This window comes from Hyaena hyaena, unplaced genomic scaffold (assembly GCF_003009895.1).
Source record: "Hyaena hyaena isolate Hyena2069 unplaced genomic scaffold, ASM300989v1 scaffold_167, whole genome shotgun sequence".
NCBI lineage: Eukaryota > Metazoa > Chordata > Mammalia > Carnivora > Hyaenidae > Hyaena > Hyaena hyaena.
This window is the reverse complement of record NW_024080798.1, coordinates 2,873,924-2,890,354: the sequence shown is the minus strand read 5'-3', so window position 1 is coordinate 2,890,354 and position 16,431 is coordinate 2,873,924. Positions and strand designations below refer to the sequence as shown.

General features: G+C 39.3%; 1 protein-coding gene across 2 annotated transcripts; it reads right to left on the bottom strand.

The window, feature by feature from the left end:
• Positions 1-4,174: 4,174 nt before the first annotated feature.
• KBTBD8 (kelch repeat and BTB domain containing 8) lies at positions 4,175-15,964 on the bottom strand. 2 transcript variants are annotated; one of them, XR_005529818.1, is made up of 5 exons: positions 15,947-15,964; positions 15,157-15,367; positions 10,385-11,499; positions 6,791-7,435; positions 4,175-6,135 (listed from the first exon to the last, which is right to left on the bottom strand). XR_005529818.1 is itself a non-coding variant. In XM_039240079.1 (4 exons), the coding sequence occupies exons 1-4, from the start codon at positions 15,960-15,962 to the stop codon at positions 6,972-6,974; spliced, it is 1,806 nt and encodes a 601-aa protein (XP_039096010.1). In that variant the 5' UTR covers positions 15,963-15,964; the 3' UTR covers positions 4,175-6,971. The 2 variants fall into 2 exon arrangements, 1 of the variants encoding a protein (XP_039096010.1); XM_039240079.1 differs by having other exon boundaries at positions 4,175-7,435.
• Between the last annotated feature and the right edge of the window lie 467 nt (positions 15,965-16,431).

Sequence of the window (16,431 nt, the reverse complement as noted above, 5' to 3'; positions counted from 1 at the left end):
ATTAGACACCCAAGTATAAATTAAATATCCATACTGATATAAATGATTGGATAGATGATAGATAGATAGATAGATAGATAGATTAGGGAGATTAATCCCAAATAATTCATGTAGATGCCCCACCCCCAAGAGATGGAGAGTAACTCTGCACTCAAGTGAGGGCTTCACATAGCAGCTTCTTTCCAAAGGGTACAGAGTGGAATAGGGAGGGAATAACTTCACAGTGGGTAACCTGGCAAACACTGTCCCAGTCAGGTGATCAAGGTTAACATCAACAGTGATAAGTCATATTGAGAGTATATGCCCTTAATAAGCTGTGATAGAATGGTACTTTTCCTCTCTGGTTTTCCTCCTCACAATAGATAACCCCAATCTAATCATGAAAAAAAAAATCTAACAGATGCCAACTGAGGAACATTCTACAAAACATCTGACCAGTAAGTACTCCTCAAAACTGTCAGTCATCAAAAACAAAGAAGGTCTGGAGTGCCCAGGTGACTCAGTTGGTTAAGGGTCTGACTTCAGCTCAGGTCATGATTTTGTGGTTTGTGGGCTCAAGTCCCATGTCAGGCTCTGTGCTGACAGCTTGGAGCCTGGAGCTTGCTTCAGATTCTGTCTCTGTCTCTATCTCTGTCTCTCTCTCTCTCTCACAGATATATATTAAAAAAAGATTTTTTAAAAAAGTCTATTATATGCTAGACACTTTTCCAGGTCCTCCAGACACATTGCATAACAAACAGCCTTCGTGCCTATCCTCACAGAACTTACAATGGGAAAGAGAAACAAAAAGTTTTGGGAAGAAAACCACTTTGGATGGTGTGATCAATCATGACAGGGCACTTATTTCAGCTAGGATTATCAGGGAAGATTTCTTTGAGACCTGAAAGACGAGAATGAAATAGTCATGCAAAGAACAGGTGAAGAGGAGTCTCCATGTACAGGAAACAGTATGAACAAAGTTTGTAATATAGCAAGAGCCTTGAGGAACTGAAAAAATGGCCAGTGTCTCAGGTTGGGTTTTGCAGAAGCCAGTCCTGAGCAAATATTTGAGTGTAGGTAAAAGGAAGGATTTGAGTGCCAGTAGTTCATTGAGGGGAGGTGGGATGTCCCAAGAGGCATTGGAATGGGGGCAGGAATGTGAAACAGGAAAGGTGTGCTTATCAAGCAACTTTTATGGGCAACTAGGATTCATTTACACTGAGGAACTCTAGGAGGCAATACAGAACATGTGTCACTTATCCCACCACTAGAAAGAAACTGGGATTTTATCAACCAAGTCCCATCAGGAATTGGCTGCAGTCTAGCTCTCAGGGGTGTTAACTCTCTGACACTTCCAGCCTGCCTTACAGTGGACCAAGCAGGGTCCAACAGCCAGCAAGAATGGGATTTCTATGCCACTCAGGGCAAGGCACAGACAAGGCTCATAGCTGGGATCATGCAGGGATGGGGTTTTGTCAGGCAAGTATGGCAGTAGTAACGAGAGGCAAGGTAACTGAGGAAATGTAAAATAACATTATTCTGAATGAGTCATGGAATTGAACTTGGCTAAGTTCAGGAAAGGGCCCCAATAGGGACTAATGGATAGTAGAAAAATTCGTGGGATCCATGGATTGGCATCTCAACGATCCCAAAAACCTAGTAACGGGGTTGTTGAGCAAGAGAGCTTGAACAATAGAGGTGGTGGCTAGTGAGTTTATTGCATATTTGTGCCATTTTAATATTTTAAAGTACATGATTGAAGAGTGGAAGTAAATATTGTGTCATTGTGTCATGGTTACTTAGTCATACTGGACTGCCCCCCCCCCCCCGCCCCCCCGGCAGTTGTAAAACACTTCACACTTTCACGGATTAAAATTTTGCCACTAGGGCATACCAATTTAAATCTCTTTACTTTGTGACTACTTTTTCTTTTCTCCGAAATGGCAGCCATATTGATTCACCTGCACATATGTGTGCAATAACTTCCTTATGTATATACACAGTATCTGGGCTAAAGCAGGTTGCCAAAAGAGAAGGGAAAACCAGCAGACTCATGAGACAGAGACCCCACTTTCTAGGTTCTTGAATCTTCTCTCAGAGAGATACAGGTAGTCAAAATAGACTGTGGAGAATGAGAATTAAGGACTCAACTTGATACTTACTAGAACTGGTAGTAATTACTACTACCTCTTCATGTTTACTACTGAAAACCACTTGAACTCTGTCTACCAAAGTTCTAAGTCAAGAAGTTTTAGTATATCCTAGAAGCATAAAATAAATGATGGGAAAATATTTTTCCCTCCACTCAAATCCATTATATTAAATGCCAAATTTCACTTCAAAAAAACTAAGCAGATGTTATTTATGTCATTGCTCTGAAGATTTAGAGATACTAGACCACTTACTTTTTGTATTTGCAAATAATTTTTCAATAAAAACCATAGTTATACAAAACTACGATTTTAAAATGGCAACTCGGCACCTGAGAGGGCTCAGTCTGTTAAGCATCTGACTTCAGCTCAGGTCATGATCTCAGTTCGTAGGTTCAAGCCCCACATCGTGCTCTCTGCTGCCAGCACAGAGCCCACTTCAGATCCTGTCTCCCTCTCTCTTTGTCCCTCTCCCGCTTTCTCTCTCAAAATGAATAAACTTAAAAAAATTTTTTAAAATTAAAATGGCAGGTCATTTTAAGAACCAAAATAACAGTACTTCACAAGTCTTTGCTTCTCCTTTTTCTTCAACTTATTTGAGGGAGGAAACTCATTAGTTAGATGACCTTCAGCAATTCACTTGGTCTTTGTGTTTCCCACCCGATGTAATAGAGAGGATTGTAGGGGTCCTAACACACCTCAGAGTTCTCTAAGATTTAACTGAGAATTCATTTCTTTTTTACAAACACTCATTGAGTGCCTAGGGGTGCCTGGGTGGCTCAGTCAGTTAAGCATCAGACTTCAGCTCAGGTCATGATCCCATGGTTTGTAGGTTCGAGCCCCACATCAGGCACTTTGCTGACAGCTCAGAGCCCAGAGCCTGCTTTGAATTCTGTGTCTCCCTCTCTCTCTGCCCCTCCTGGGCTCATGCTTTGTTCCTCAAAAAAAACAAAACAAAACAAAACAAAAAAAACCCACTCATTGAGTGCCTAGTATATATGCTAGACTCAGATCTGAGGTGCATAATGAATAAACAAATTCCTTGCTTTTATGGAGCTTACATTTCAATGGGCAAGACAGGTGTCACAGGTGAGTAGAGTTGGAAGGAGAGTTTTCTATTTTCCATAAGATGATCAGGAAAGTTCTGTCTGATTTTAATAGAGGCTTGAATAAAGTGGGTTGTCAGGGCTTCCTTGGCTAAAAACACAGCAAGGACAAAGGCAGAGATGTTGGAAGGGCTTGGCATATTTCAGGAACAGCAGTCCGTGTGGCTCTCATTCAAAAGGGGATGGGAAGCCATCTCCTGGAGGAATATGAGCAGAAGAGGGATGTAATCTGGCTTAGGTTTTAACAGGATCACTCTGGCTACTGTGTGGAGTACAGAATGGATTACAACCAGGCAAGGGTGACCGAAGGCAGACCAGCTCAGGAGCAGTGCGTTAAGCCAGACAAGTTAGACCAGTTTAGACTGCGGTGATAGTGGTGCCAATGGTACATGGTCATAGTCTAGGTATATATTTTTTAATTTTTTTAATGTTTTTATTTATTTTTGAGTGGGAGAAAGAAAGAGAATGACCAGAGGAGGGGCAGTCAGAGAGGGAGACCCAGAATCTGAAGCAGGCTCCAGGCTCTGAGCTGGGGGCTCAAACCCATGAACCCTGACATCATGACCTGAGCCAAAGTCGGATGCTTAACCAATTGAGCCACCCAGGCACCCCAGAGTCTAGGTAATTTTGAAGGAAGAGGCGACAGAATTTGATGATGGACTGGATGTGAGATGTGTGACAGAGGAGTAGAATAACAAAAGTTTAGGCCAGGACAGACACATCCAAGGAATTAATGGCATAAGCAAGCTTGCTTTGGAGTTTAAAGAGCATTGTATAAGGTGATATTAACTAGTTAATTGTGTCTCAGACGCCAAAAATTTGAGAGATTAAAATCATATTTCATTCCACTATGACAGAAGGTATTGCATGTTTTTCACCAAATTTTAATTCCATAGAACTCTCTAGTCAGAGGTCAAGTTACAACAATGGTAGTTTTTTATCAGAAAAGGTTTTATTATAAGAAACAATGCCATCAGGTAAAAATGCAAAAAATTGTGCAATTATGGCAAAATGTTTAAAAATATCTACACATTTGCCCGCAAAGGACTACAGTACTTACTACATACCTGAGCACTGAACATTGAATGCCATTTTAAACTGCTTCACAGAGGGAATCTGATTCCTTGCAGAGCACACCCTCTTCTCATGCACCCATGAAATCAGCCTGATGCTTAAGCATCATCTTTGTAGGATAACAGAAAACAAAGGTGGAAAATAAAGAATACAATTTCTACTTTCCTATAACATCGTTACACCAAGTCCAGTTTCCAATGTGTAAAAAATACATAGGAAAGTGCTACATACATTCTTCAAATGCAAAAATGAAGTTCAGGTGGGACTGGCATATGTTAGCCTATATTTTAATTCTGTAGTCCCCATTGTGCCTTTTACTTTTATTCTCATCATACTATGCAAATGTACCTTAAATATCTAAACACATACCCACACAAATTACTAATATTAGTTTTCTAGGACCTGCTCTGAAATTTTAAAAGTGGCAAAATATCCCAGTTATATAATTTAAACAAATAGTTCTTCGTACAAAATTCAATATATATTCTACTCCCATAGCAAATTCTAAACCTCGGCTTTGACACACTAAACTTAGATCACACCCCCAATATAAATTGTTACAGCAAAGGATCAACTGTTGTGCAGATGAACAGAATAAATCTACTGCAGAACTGACCACGGTATATTGTACCCCTATATGTCACACGGCACATGTAAATCTTTAACTCACTGTTCTATGTCATGTTTTCAAGTAACACATTTTTCTAAATAAATACAGAAGATTGTCAAGAAGCGGCAGGAAATCTTAAGGTATTCAACAAAGCTTTCAAAAATAAATTACATGAACATCTCTTGAAAAGTTAGGGATTTTTGTGTTGTCCTCCTCTCTGCGATGCAACACTGTAAAGATGCTTCAAAACACTCACAGCAAAAGCCCCAAAACGGCATGTAGATAAAGGAAAACAGAAGAAAAACTAGAGAAAAACAAGTGGTTGACAAAATTTATGAAGAGATTACAGACATACTATCAAGGCCTATGAGAAACCACATATCCAACTTCCCCAAGACTAGATTTTAAAATGTTAATTCTATAAATGCTGTCCACTTTAAATTCTACTTCAGAAAACGTTCCTCACTTGTAGAGGTCAAGGACAAGCTGTTTGGAAAGTTTCTGAAAAAACGAGGTATGTGAGGCAAAGAGGCAATGTTTTAAATTTGTTTCACAGTATCACATGACAATTTGTGCAAGAGTTTCTAATACAAACCATGCCAGTTTGTTTTCCTTAAGAGAATCAAAATGTTCTACTTGAGGACAGACTCTGGGCTATCTGTCTACCCTTTATCAATTATTCTAGGCATAGTAAAAAACAAGTTACTGATCCAAATATCTGCCGTAGGTATTACAAGTGAGTTGGTTTGTCCTTTACGTTAATAACTGACTGACTGTTAGAAATTCAGCCATTCAATAAGAAAAGTGATTTAGTACCTATAATGCTATAGTTCTACTCACTCACCCTTTTCCTTCTCAATCACCTTCAGCTAGAACAAGGTTTGCAATGTAAAGATATACATTACTGTTAAGTGCAAAAAAGAAAAAAAAGTGAGGTTTTAATGGTCCTATGTAACTTAAAAGCCATTAAATTAGACCACCGTAGGAGTTTCATGTTTCTGGAAAACAAAAATGTAAAAGCAGATGTAAAACTTCACATTATGCTCTGTGCAGAAGAGATATAAGTTAACTTTCACTGTACCGACAATGAAGGGGTGGGTAGAGAATGGAAAAGGAGGTCAGGCAACCAAATGGCCTGTGTTAGTGCAAACTGAGTGTAATGTCCTCACTCTTCTGGGTCCAGTTAGATATCTTGCTATCATGTAGGCGGAGAATCCTGTGAAATCACAAGAGTTCAACAGGTAAAGTACAATGTCACAAAACTAACATACCACCTTGAAAGGTAAACATAGGCTCAGACAATTTAAACCGATCTAGCTATACACATGAATTCACTTATACTAGCACCAGTCACCTGTGAATTTAAGCCCTTTTCGGGATTTGTAAATAATGAGACAGTGTGAGCACTTGAAAAAGTTATCACAAAAAAAACTACTTTAAAACTTCAGCTTAACTTAAACTTACGTGGCAAACAGGGAACAATTAGACTAAAAGCTCTCTCTTAAGACATATTTGTTTTCCTTCAGCCTACTCTAATAACACATTTAAATCTCAGTACACTTGAAAACAGTACACAAATGTGTGTATATATGTATATATTAAGAATGAGGGTCTAAGTTAGTGCTTCTCTGTGTTGGAGAGGTCACAGCTAAAGTCCTAGTGATATTGCCTCAAATTTTTACCCGTATTTAAAATAAAAAGTCACATCAAATAGGTTGGATGTCTCTAACCAATAATACCCTAATTGCTCTTAAAAGAGTGCATAGTTGTTGGTTCATCTGGTAGCTCAGTGACGAATTATCACAAAATTCTAGAATGAAAAGGATTACTTTTATACCAGAAAAAAAAAGCTGATAATTGCACTTTGTTACCTGTTGCTTAATGAAATGAAAACATCACAAGGATGAAAAGAAATTCCTCCTACACCATAATCTTTAAGAGCACCCACTGCCACATATAAACTCTCTCAGCTTCTTGAATACTGACAGCACTTCTTGTATCATCATTTCCCCAAGCCCAAGATGCCAGTGAGCTCCCTAAGGCCTGTACTCATTAAAGTACTTTCTGAAGACACTGGGGATAGAGTTTAGCAACAGCACATTCAAAATGCCGGCCAAGGTCCCAGAGCCGATCTGGGGTCTCGTACACTTTCATCCACTGGTCAGTGATGTCATCGTATTGGTAAAGGGAATTTTTCCTGCTGGTTCTGAAGACATGTTCTTCAACGGTCACTTGAGTAGCTCGAACAAACAAATGGAGTTTATTCTGGAAAAGTACCAGTTTAAGGTATGGATTTATGGACTCGTCACATGGAAAGTCCTTCTTCCGAGTCCATTTATTGAGCTCAATATCATAGGCTTCTACAGTGAACATACGCTGATGATTTCCACAGGTTCCAGCTATGTAGTAGATAGAGTCCTTGTATACAGCTGCTAAGCCCTGGATTCTAGGCACAGTCATGGGGGTTAAAAAACCCCAGTAGTCTTTTTGAGGCTCATAGAAGAGGAAAAATTCTCCTAAAAAGAAAGCAAAAAAGAAATAAAGAAAGCAAGAAAGAGAGAAAGAAAGACAAGAAAATGTGTATTTACATGTCTCTTTTTGGTTATATGTTGAAGAGCCCAAGTTTCCAAATATTTCACTTTCTAAAAGATTTCTTGTATAATCTCCAGAGATACATTAGATAGTATAAAATAGCTTAAAATGTCTTTATTCCATGGCAGATCTGAACACACAATATTATAGTTAACCTGGATTGGGGAGGGGTTTCTAATAGGGAGGGAGAAGGAGTTCCTTTGGCTTGAAGGCAGAATAATAGTTGAGACCTTGGCTCCATTTATTCTACCCACTGGTATATTTCAGAAAATTTATTTTAAGCAAGCTCTAAAAAAGCATTATTACTAATGATCAGCCAGTACGATCAGAGTACATATACAGGTTCATCATGAATAAACCACTATAAATTTACGTGCTAATTATTTAATTAGAATATAGCACATGGAATTGTTCAGATGTGTGTCTACGGGCCATTCATATGTTTACTTTAGCACTGCTGTAATGCAAAGACAAATACTTAGGAGGAAAAACCATGGCTTTAACAGGATAGAAAACACATTTCATGGAGTTGAATTTGGGTCACATTTAATTCGATTTTTATGATAAAAGGGGGTGCAGAGTCAGACTGCCAATATAAAAATGTCTGCATGAATTTAACTAGCAAGATTTATAAGAGTTTGGCTAATTCTAACAGTTGTATAAAAACCTTGATTTAAAAATCTGGACCCTTTATGAACAGATTAAATGCTACTCCAATAGCCACACATAGTACAGCATAAGCTTCTGACTATTTATGTCAACTTTATTTATATAAAGAGGCTTTGTTTAGATTAGAAATACCTACTTCTAAATTGAGCTTCCCCTTGAAAACTGTTTAGAGCTACATTTGCTCTTATCTACAGATTTAACGGGCTACTCAGTAGTCGTGACACTATAATTTCCATTTTTCTCAGAGGAGCTTCTTAAACTACCACCTTTTCGTTGCACATCACCTATCCTCACTGACTTTTAACAGGATTGTTAATAAAGACAATAGAAATGAAAACTTTCTGGGCTGCCTGGGTGGCTCAGTAAGTTAAGCCTCTGACTATGGCTCAGGTCATGACCTCATGATCTCCCTGTCAGCCCAGAGGCCACTTCAGATCCTCTGTCTCCCTCTTTCTCTACCCCATCCCTTGCTCACTCTCTCTCTCTCAAAAATAAACATTTTAAAGAAAGAAAAGAAAAAGAAATAAAAACTTTCTAACGTGTACTACCTCTCTACAAAAAAAAATTATTTTTTGAGAGACAGCATGAGAAGGGGAGGGGCAGAAAGAGAGGGAGAGAGAGAATCCCAAGGAGCCTCTGTGCTGTCAGCACAGAGCCCAATGTGGGACACAAACTCATGAACCATGAGATTGTGACCTGAGCCGAAATCAAGAGTCAGATGCTTAAATGACTGAACCATGCAGACACCCCTACAAATTTCTCATAAAAAGGAAAGAATACAAAGTGAATTTTTAAAATCTAAAGTCCTCTTTAAAAGCTTAAAGTCCTCTTTTAAAAGGCAATTAAGAAAACCTTTAGAGTCTGAGATTCCTCTTACATAAAATATAATCTCAGATTAAGCAATGTTTATTCCAGCCCTGAAATTCTATGAATTCATTGTTATTTTGCTTTAGAATTTACATTAACACATAACCTTTACCTTACAATCGGGAATCTTTTAATTAATTCTGTCTCTACGCACTAACTAGTTACCCAGTAAGACCAAAATCTATGTAGAGAAATCTTCATCATATTGGAGAATATAACCTATCCAACCATACTGGACAGATTGTTCATCCATTCTTTTCCATTATTCAGCAAGACCAATAAACCTAATCAGGCCCATGTTTCCATTTAACTAAAATAAAGTACTAGACTGTTAATACTCCTTTTGGAGAATTAACTTGATATTGAAGTATAGACAAATGGGTTCAGGCATTTTCTGTCAAACAAATGATGAGAGTATTTTATTAAAGTAACAGTGTGAGAAAAACATATCTAAATAATTACGAAACACAAGATGAGGAATAAAGATGTTGGTAGTGTTATCATTGCATTCAACATCCAAACAACTAAAATGTTTAGGAAACCAAGCACAGGGAAAACATTATTTATCACAAATTAGAACCTTGGATCAATTATCTTATTTATACTCAACTTGGTCATTCCTTCTACTACTACTGCTACATCATGTTTGCCAGAGTACTAGCCTTCGGTAGTTTAAACAAAAAAATGTTTAAAACTAAGTATATTTGATAGTCCCTCTTAATCTGTAATAGCAAATGCAAGAAAAAGCTGACATCCCACATTTTTCAGTGAAAAAACGAAAACATATTTTGAAAGGTATCATATACTACAGTGAAATTAAAATCTTAAGGCTATAATTTCAAAATCTTTATAATTTAGTTTCATGACCTCTGCAATGATAAGGTTCATCACAAAATTCTTTGTTCTTTTTTCTCTTTTAAACTAATCCCGTTAAGTGCCATAAAAAGTAGTTGCTATATCTCCTGATTATGTATTGTGGAAGAGTAAAAAGACATGTATCAGACTTATTCTCTTAGTCTTAAAAACGGCTCTAAAATAGTTCTCCCCAGAAGGCCGAACTAATATTTATCAGATTATGTTTTCAAAATTACTTATTCTAATGATGTCAATACCTAGTAAAAATATAAAAAGCTTACAGGCTCATTAAAGATGCCTGTCTCTGTGGATTCAAAAGTTGATGGTTTTTATACATCATTTCAAGAATAGACTGTTCCCACCAACAGTTTATGATAAGAAAGCCAGAGGAAGTCCTCAGTGAACAAGAACTAGCACCTGTTTTAGTAGAAGTGGGTTAATCTGCTACCGTATCATAGAGAATAAATCACTCAGGCACCTACCCTGTAAGACATAGATCTTCTCTTTGTACTCCACAGCATTATGAAACTCCATGGCGACAGGCATTGCGCAAACGCTGGTCCAACAATTCTCTCTGCTGTCATAGCACTCCACGGACTTTAGTGAGTTTCTCCCATCACCTTCGTAAACACGACCTCCAATCGCATACATCTTGCCACAGCAATACACCAGTTTACAGCCTATTCTGGCTCGTAGCAGCGGGGGTTTGGGGAGCCACCTGTTGGTAGAATGGTCATACATCCAGAAATCATTTTCTGCCTTATGGTCGATGGAGACCTCGCTGCTGCTTGGCCTGTACCCTCCTGCAATGTAAATGTCATTGTCTGGTGATACGAGAATCCCCACTTCTCTTAGATCATTTGGTGGTTTGCATAGTTTAAACACTCTTCCTGTGACTATATCTAGACAAGGCACTGTTTGCTTCTTTCCTGAGTGTTTGTGGGCAGCATCAAAACATATGATCATTTCGGAGGCAGTCATTCCAAGTCTCTGTGTGCAGCCGTTGGTACTGGATGGGCCCTTTTCTACATAGCTTTTGGCTATAGCCTGTGCAAACTGAGGTGGAATTTTCTCTATAAAGGCATCCTCCATCAGAGGAAAACGTATGCATTTGGCAAAAATTTCTGGAAGGTGCACTTCTCTTTCATTCTGTTCATGTTCAAACCACCTTACGATGCTTTCATAAACATGCTCTTCTCGGTCTACGTTTAAATCATCACTGTCCAGTATACTTATCAGTTGGTCTTTTGTCAGCTGGAGAAACTCTTGTTCTTTGGTGACACACAGAAACTTCTTACGAATGTATTCTTTTGATCGATCTCCGAGTTCCTGATGACCATAATGATCAGCAAAGATGAAGACACCAATAGAATTCTGTGGGTCCAAATGACTGATCATATACTTAGCACATTGGTCTTGGATGGAAGGAATCTGGAAGATGCTAGCTGCAGTGAACAAGGCTTGAACATTGGCCTCTGTCAGAACAACTCTGGAGGTGTAGGCATAGTTCAACACCAAATCCATGGATTCAGCTTCAACACCAACTATTCGAACTTCTTTTTGAGTACTTTCTGTAAGGCCGCTAGTGAACATGGATCTAGGAAGGAAAGAGAGGTTAATAGTATATGTGCACTCCATATAAAAATTATTGTGCAAATATTTTGAAGTATACAGCTACCACAAAGATAACCTTTGAAACTGAATAATATTTCCTAATGTGTTTCCTGATATTCTGAGCAGGGGTAAAAGTTGATTATCTCGCCTAAGGATTTAGTCTGGTTAATCGAAAATCCTACTCTCAGGGCCAGTCTACTTTACGCCAACTCTGAGAAAAAGAGTATACCTAAATATAGCACATCGAAAGATGGCATGAAATATTCTAGGACACCTTAATTTCCTTGAAGCCCCTATCCAGCCTTCTTATCAACTGCATTAGGGACTTGAGATCTTAACTCACCAGAGCAGTAAGAAAATTTAAGAATGCATGCAGGGTGTCAATATAATACATTAGCATGTACAGACTGATTAAACTTTTCATGTCTCATGGGAAATGTACAAGGCAACTTATCCCCAAAATGATCTTTAAACATCTCAGAAAAACAAGATGTTCTTCAGAAGTTCATATTCTCTACCTACTCCTTTCATTTCTGAATGCTTCCTTCATCATTATAAGGAACATAAAGAACATCATTTTACTTTTCCTTGGACATTTTGAAAACCTTTGCTTGAAAAAATATAGTCAATTTTTTCAAAGCTACCATATTTTACCCATGTATATCTGAATATAAATAGATTACAGTAAGGTCAATATAATGTGTACTTCTAAAGAGTGTTTAAGAATTAATCCTCTGGAGATGATGGTTTTGAAAGTCCCAACTCTTTGCCTTTGAAAGCAAGCTTTCTTTCTTATTTATTTATTTGTTTGTTTATTGTAAACATCTGCATTTGTGGGATCTTCTTGGCAAAATATTAAGTAGCCAAAAGCCTGGCTCTGTATTTAAGTATAATTAGTCATTTACAGACATCATTTTCCGACCCCCCCCCCCCCAAGTCTTCTTCCTGGACTACTGTTAAAATTAAATACAAAAATCAAATCAAAGTTCTTATAAAAAGACTTTAAGAAAAGGGCTGTTTGCCCTATGGTTAATAGATGGTTATTGAAGAAATCGATGTTAACATGTTAACATTGGTGATAAAGTTGTTTACACAGATCCAGACCCCTCTCATGTTACAGTGCTACGCTGTGTAAAAGAAATAAAATAAGTAAAATTTATTTATATATTAAAAGTAAAATTTATATATATATATGTATATATATATATCTCTGTAACTGGTTAATTTTAAAATTCAATGAGAAACACTGGAGATATACATGGGTACAAGGACCTAGCTTGCTGCCTGGGTTAACCATCTCTGAATCCTATTTTGACTTCTACAATGTAAATTTTAAGTTTAATATCAAACGGGTTATTTTTCATGATTGAAAACTAGATGTTCCAATGTATGAGCTGGTTTTCCAGTTCAGGTGCTGAAAAACTCAGCTATACAGCTACCAATTAAGAAGAAAAATAAAGCCTTTCATTAGGCAAAGATTAACTCCCAAAGGAGAACATTACCACATACCCCTTTATCATGGGAAACGCTAGTGACTTGAATAGGCTGGCCTCATACACAGGAGCAGTGTGACACCTGATGAGTTCTCTGTTCTCATAGGTTCTTTCTGTAAATGCCACATAAAAATGAAGTGTTTCCTTGCACAAAATCCTGAGCAGCAGAAAGTTTCTAATAATAATACAAATTTTTAATTCTGACAAGTCACTGGGATCCTGACCCAACTATGCCAGATTTCAAGCTATGCTTATTTTTCCACCAGTGATGCAAGACGTAGAAACCGTTAACTATGTCTTCCTAGATCTCACATAAGGAGCAGCACTAGTGCCAAGAAATGTCTGGACAAAAAAACTCTTGCAAGAGATAAGAACCTAATCCTTAAGTTTTCTAGCCAAATACCTTTGTCTGAATTCACCTATCTTATGCCTAGAAACTTTTCCAAGCACTTCCTTCCTTTCTTATAATTAAGAAAATCTACTGCAGCATATTTCTTTTAAAGGGATTAGTCTAAGTCTTCAAAACTAATTTTAATTAAGTATAAAATTTAAATGATACAAGCCAGACTATAAAATTTCAATAAAACACAGACATTTTCACTTTCAAGTTTCAATTTTTTTTAACTATTCAAATCTAATATACAATAGAAACTTCTGAAAGGCAACTTTAAAAAGGACCCACTCCTGTTCATTTAAAGTCAAAATAGTGACTGAGAAGCTTGGCTCTGGAATCAAACCCAGCCTCTGCCACTTAGCTGTTAGATGACTTAGGCAGGTCATTTAACCTCCCCGAATCTCAGTTTTTCACATTTAAAATGGGAATAACTGTATGGAGACAGAACTGTAAAGATATATAAAGCAGGACAGGTAAAGTATAATGAGCCCAGGACTTGATCAGTAGTGATCGTGACATGTATTTAAATCCATAGATGTACTAACAATATCTAATGGACAGTCTGGATAAGCAAATCTCACCAGGCAGTTTCCATTAACAGGCCAAACTTCCTACCTTCTATGTGTATCAGTTTCTTCTTTTTCCCTTCCAGCTCACTGCCTCATGATGGTTAATACTTAACCGTCCAATGACCTATCCCTAGGCAAGTCTAAATGGTTACATCATAAGCATCAGACTGAAGTGACTATATTTAACCCAGTATTCTGAGAAAGAGGAACCAGAAACTACGGTCTGGAACACAACACTGCTATATGTCCGATAAAGGTAAGCACCTTGAAAAAATAAAACAGTACCTTAAGAGCTCAGCTGAGAAAATTAGTTCACCGTCTTTCAGACACCATTATTGAACACTGAAAGGCTTAAAAACATGAGCACTTGAAACCAAAGGAGTTAAACGCAAGCAGGAAACTGTATCAGTGATCTTTTCTTAGAGTATGAAATTCTGTTAGACCCAGGTTTTGAAATTGTACTGTTCCAACTTTTTGATACACAAAGAAGAATGCAATGAAAATGAAAACTTCACTTAAAAACACTTCTGGAAATCTTAGAAATAATCGTGAGTCTGGAGCCTAAGATACATAAAAACTGTACTTCATTCATTTTTATTTCATTGCTTTTACCCCTGTGGCATTAAAAAATCTACTAATGGTGATGTGTTTTCAAAGGAACGTGCTAATAAGTTTTAAATTCTAAGAGTCCCATGCACCAGAGAAATAAGTGTCACGGATAAAGTTTTGTAACAAATTCTAGATCAGCACTGTCCACTCAAACTTTTATCTGGGCTGTACAATAGGCAGCTACTACCTCCACGTGGCCACTGAGCACCTTAACTGTGGTTAGTTTGTCTGAGGAACTGGATTTTTAATTTTATTTAATTTAAAACAATGATGTTTAAATTGCCACACGTGGCCTGCGGCTGCCATACTGAACAGCACCATTCTGGATTTTGTATATACCGGAAACAAACAAAAATATATTCACTCGCTTAAAAAACCAACCACCTGAATTTTAGAAGAATCCATCAAGTCAAAAACAAGGGCTTAATAAAACAGGGCCTGTTACCTATTTTAAGAAAACAAACTCGTGGGTTTCATTTCATTGTTTCACCTCCGTTTTATAATCAAGTGGGCAATACTGAGGGCGAAAGGGAACTCCGTGCGGATATCAACAGAAGTTTCTACCATCATCATACCTGAAGTAAGGGCTGATTGCAGCAAGAACGTTTCTATGACAGGAAAATGTTTTCCCGTGATCCACTTCCACTACAATGTCTGTCAACTGTCCTTCATCGTACATTGTTTTGAGTTGCTTAAGAATACTGCACGCATGGAAGGGGTCCATGGCATCACTGGCTGTGTCTGAAGACGGAATCCCATTCGGTGTTGGGGAAGGCTTACTTAAATCTAGGAGAAAAATCGTACAACCACAAGAAGTTCGGAGCCAGTTACGGCGTTCACGCTCCCCCCGCCCCTACGAAAATACACAAATGTGTGTATATATACACCTTCAAAAGGGACCGCGGGGTAGGATCTGGGAGGGACAGAGCTGCGAAGCAAGTTCCAGCACCAGCCTGCTCCTCCGGGAGCCCGGCGAGCCCGAAGCCCCGTGCTCGCCGAGGGACTGCGCGCAGAACAGTCGCGGCGTCTGCGGCGACTCCGCCGAGAGCCAGAACGTCCCAGCCGAGAGCGGAGGGCAGGATCCTCACGAGGTTAGCTCGATGGAAGGCGGCCGCCAGTGCCCCCTCAACCGCCCGCTGAACGCGTCGGGGAGGCGGCGGGTACCCGGCCTCCCCATCGCTGCCCATCCGGACCGCCCACCGCCCTCCACGCCATCCATCCTCCCTCCCCTCATCCCTCTCCACCTCCCCATCCTTCTCTCCGGCTCCTCATCTCCACCTCCTCAGCTCCCAGCCTAAGCCTGGACCCCGGCCCACCACCTTCCCCCCCCTCCCAACACACCTCCCTAGTCACCGCACGACCCACCTGCCGACGCGGCCATTTCTCTACAGGGCCCGGCTCCAGCTATTTAAAGAGGAAATGTCATTTCGCTTCTCTCGCTCCCGGGTTCCGGCTCTTCTTAGCTTCACCTGGCCAATGGGGTGGCCTATGCATCCGGCTCCGCCCCTAGCCTCCGAGTTCCGTGCTCCGATTGGCCGGGAAGTGCGCAAGGCGCTTCGGGAAATGTAGTTTTATTGCCCCCGCTCCCGCGTGGTCCGAGTAGGGCGGAGGCGCACGCCGGTGATTTCTATTGGCTGGTTCTGGCAGAGGTGGAGAGCTGGGAACTCGCCAGCCTGTGTCTGTGGGGCGTGCAGAGCCTGCCGGGAGAGGTAGTCTTCTAGCTGAGGAGAGCTGTCATTCGGAGGGGCTGGGGTAAGGAAAGCTCTTCAAGTGCAAATTACCCCATTTTAGGCCTCTCTCCAGGCCCCTGGCTCTTTTTTTTTTTTTTTACCTTTTTCTTCTTTCCCCTA

What these genes read in the sequence shown, in the direction of transcription:
- KBTBD8 (XM_039240079.1), bottom strand. An exon ending in GCAATCAGCCCTTACTTCAG is followed by an intron (nt 11,500 to 15,156) that starts GTATGATGATGG and finishes TTTCCTTCCTAG; the next exon opens with ATCCATGTTCACTAGCGGCC. An exon ending in GAAGATCTATGTCTTACAGG is followed by an intron (nt 7,436 to 10,384) that starts GTAGGTGCCTGA and finishes CTTTCTTTTTAG; the next exon opens with GAGAATTTTTCCTCTTCTAT.